The sequence below is a fragment of the Microtus ochrogaster genome, unplaced genomic scaffold (genome assembly GCF_000317375.1).
Source record: "Microtus ochrogaster isolate Prairie Vole_2 unplaced genomic scaffold, MicOch1.0 UNK78, whole genome shotgun sequence".
Lineage (NCBI taxonomy): Eukaryota > Metazoa > Chordata > Mammalia > Rodentia > Cricetidae > Microtus > Microtus ochrogaster.
The window spans coordinates 1,774,194-1,776,789 of record NW_004949176.1 but is presented as its reverse complement, the minus strand read 5'-3'; the positions used below and the strand labels follow the sequence as shown (position 1 = coordinate 1,776,789).

General features: G+C 42.1%; 1 protein-coding gene across 2 annotated transcripts in view; it reads right to left on the bottom strand.

Annotated features, from left to right (window-relative positions):
• Positions 1–38: 38 nt before the first annotated feature.
• Anxa5 (annexin A5) overlaps positions 39–2,596 on the bottom strand; it is a 27,906-nt gene continuing 25,348 nt past the window's right edge. Inside the window, exon 5 of one of the 2 annotated variants that reach the window (XM_026777637.1) lies at positions 39–1,988. In XM_026777637.1, coding sequence (XP_026633438.1) covers positions 1,842–1,988 — 147 coding nt within the window. In that variant the 3' untranslated portion in view covers positions 39–1,841. The remainder of the gene's footprint in view (positions 1,989–2,596) is intronic. The other variant, XM_026777636.1, reaches the window with a different exon arrangement.

Genomic DNA, 2,596 nt, shown 5'->3' with positions numbered 1-2,596 from the left:
CCAATCACATGTAGCCTCAAACCCCCTTCCCTCCTTCAACTGTTCCTTCAACATTCCATCAGCCCTTATACCGCTGACTCACAGCCGTGTTCATCTTCCAGGCATGCAGATTCTCTACACTCCATACCAACCCATCACACACACATGTGCCCTCCTCCCTGCGGTCAGGCTCCGTTAGATCCCCCAGTCTGTGCTCCTCAGCACAGGGTCCATGTTAACTGATGATCAAAGTTACCTTTAGTACTGGAGACCCATTTTAGCCTTTCCTCCCCAGTTTGCTGACTGACAAGGAATAAATAATAAATAAATGAGTGTGTGCATTTAAGGTATACATCGTGCTTGACACACTGTGAAATGGTTACTGGTACCCCATTGTAGGTTACTGTGAATGATGAAACACTCATGTTCTAGTTCCTTAGCAAATTTCATTTGTATGATACGGTGTTATGAATAGTCTCCACGCTCCAACCGCATCCCCAAAACTTGTCCCCCCACCTCACTGTCCGGTGAGTACCATCTCCCACCATCTCTCTTCACTGTCTCTCCTGTCCAGCCTTGGCAAATACCATGCTACTTTCTACTCTACAGCTTTGCCTGTTTTATCACTTGGTTGGAGCCTACCCAAGTGAAGTCATCATGAAATGTTTGTCTTTTTGCACCCAGCTCACTTCACTTATGTTACATAATGCCTTCCATGTTGATCTGTGCTACGCCAATGTCGGAAGTTCCACATTTAAGGCTAGATAACGCAGAACTGTGTGTATGTTCAACTCGTTCCTTCCATGCATTTTTCAATGAACACTCAGTACGTCACCTACTCTTGAAATCCATGAAATCCAAATATCTCATTTGTATTATGAAGGCCCCAAAGCTGCAATGCCCTCTCCCTCCTATCTGCATCCTGAATTAATATTTCATGTGTGACTTTCTAAATTTCATCATCCTTTAGCTACTGACTCTAACCTCACCGAGGACAAGAACTGTGCTGTGCCTTTTATGTCCTCGGGGCAGCAGTGGACACACAGCCATGCCCAGAAACACACCGAGCAGGATGCAGCCAGCACAATTACGGCATCAGAGATGCTCAGTCCTCAGCATCAGCACCCCTAGACGGAGAGCTCTGAAGATGACAGCAGATAAACTGCCACTTTGAGATATGTGTCACCTCAGCCATAGTGGGAGCGACCATCCCGGCTACAAAGAGATGCTGGAAAGAGAGGCCCGGGTAATGGTTCAGTAGCCATAGATTTTACACTGTTATTACCTGGTGGGTTAATAACATCACATCTAAATTCTATAACTTTGCCCACAGAGAGCCATGACCACTGGCGAACATTCTAGGCTGAGTCCAACGACATAAAAACCGGACAAGAACAGACTCTTCATTTTCATTTCATGGACTTGAATACATTCAAAGCACTGACATACGAACTGGACTAAAATACAGACTTTGTTTTCACTGATGAAAAAAATAGGTTACAAGAAAAATAACATCCAAAAATACAAGACGCTTTAGCCAAGCACTCCCAGTAGATGAATAGCATACTTTTATCAATGTCTTATCAACTCCAGTCTGGAAAAGGGTTTCAGTCTTTCTTCCCACTCCTCAAAATGTCTTCTACATAGCTCTTAACATCTAGCATAAAGTTGAATTTGTTTAAAGAAATTTAACATAGAAGAAAAGGCCAGTCTATTTCTATAGTGTCTGCAGGTCTCAGGCAAAAACAAACTGCATCTCCCTTACAGGTGTTGTCAAGTTTGTTCTTCATTATTTTGTTTGCTGTTTTTATTGAAGAAGAACAGCCTGACTGACTCACAGTTCATTCAGCAGACAATGAGAACTACAAGGGGCCACAGCCACATGAGGACAGGAAGGCGGTGACCTCCAGCTGCTTACCTTCCTCATAAACCTGTTTGATGGCCCGTAGCTCTTCAGGTGTCCTTGAGGCAATAATCTCTGTCAATACTTTTTCATTGGTCCCAGCTCCCTGTTGGAAGATTTGTTTTTAATGACAAAAACATGTCAATGAGATAAAACAGGAAAGCTATTTCCCTGGATGTTACCCAAATTACATAATTATAAAAATATCCAAAAAACATGGATTTATACATGGTCTATTACTACAGAGTTAACAAATTCTACACTAATTTTCTTTCCAGTGGCAATCTGATTCTATCTAATTATATTTTACTTTTCATTTTGCACAACAAAAACTAAAGTTTACTTTTCTATATCCATCAAACATACTGTTAGAGTTAAGATCTTTAATGCTGTCCTCCTAAAAGCCCAAATGTTAAAGTCTACTCAACAGATAGCACTAGGGGCTGCTAACCAAACCCTTTAAAGGCTTTTAGATCCCTGGGGGATGTCTTTAAAGGAGATGATGGGACAAAGGCTGTCTCTTCTCTTCACTGGCCTCCTGCCTGAGTACAGGCCAAAACTTTGGGGCCAGTTATTTGTGGACATGAGCCAAAATCAACCCTTATTGCCTAGATAAATCATCTCAGGTAGAACAAAAAGATGGCCGACAATGGGGTCTCTTGCAGGAACTCACTTTCAGTTTCTGAAAAATAGTTTTAACTGGTTTCCCTTTCT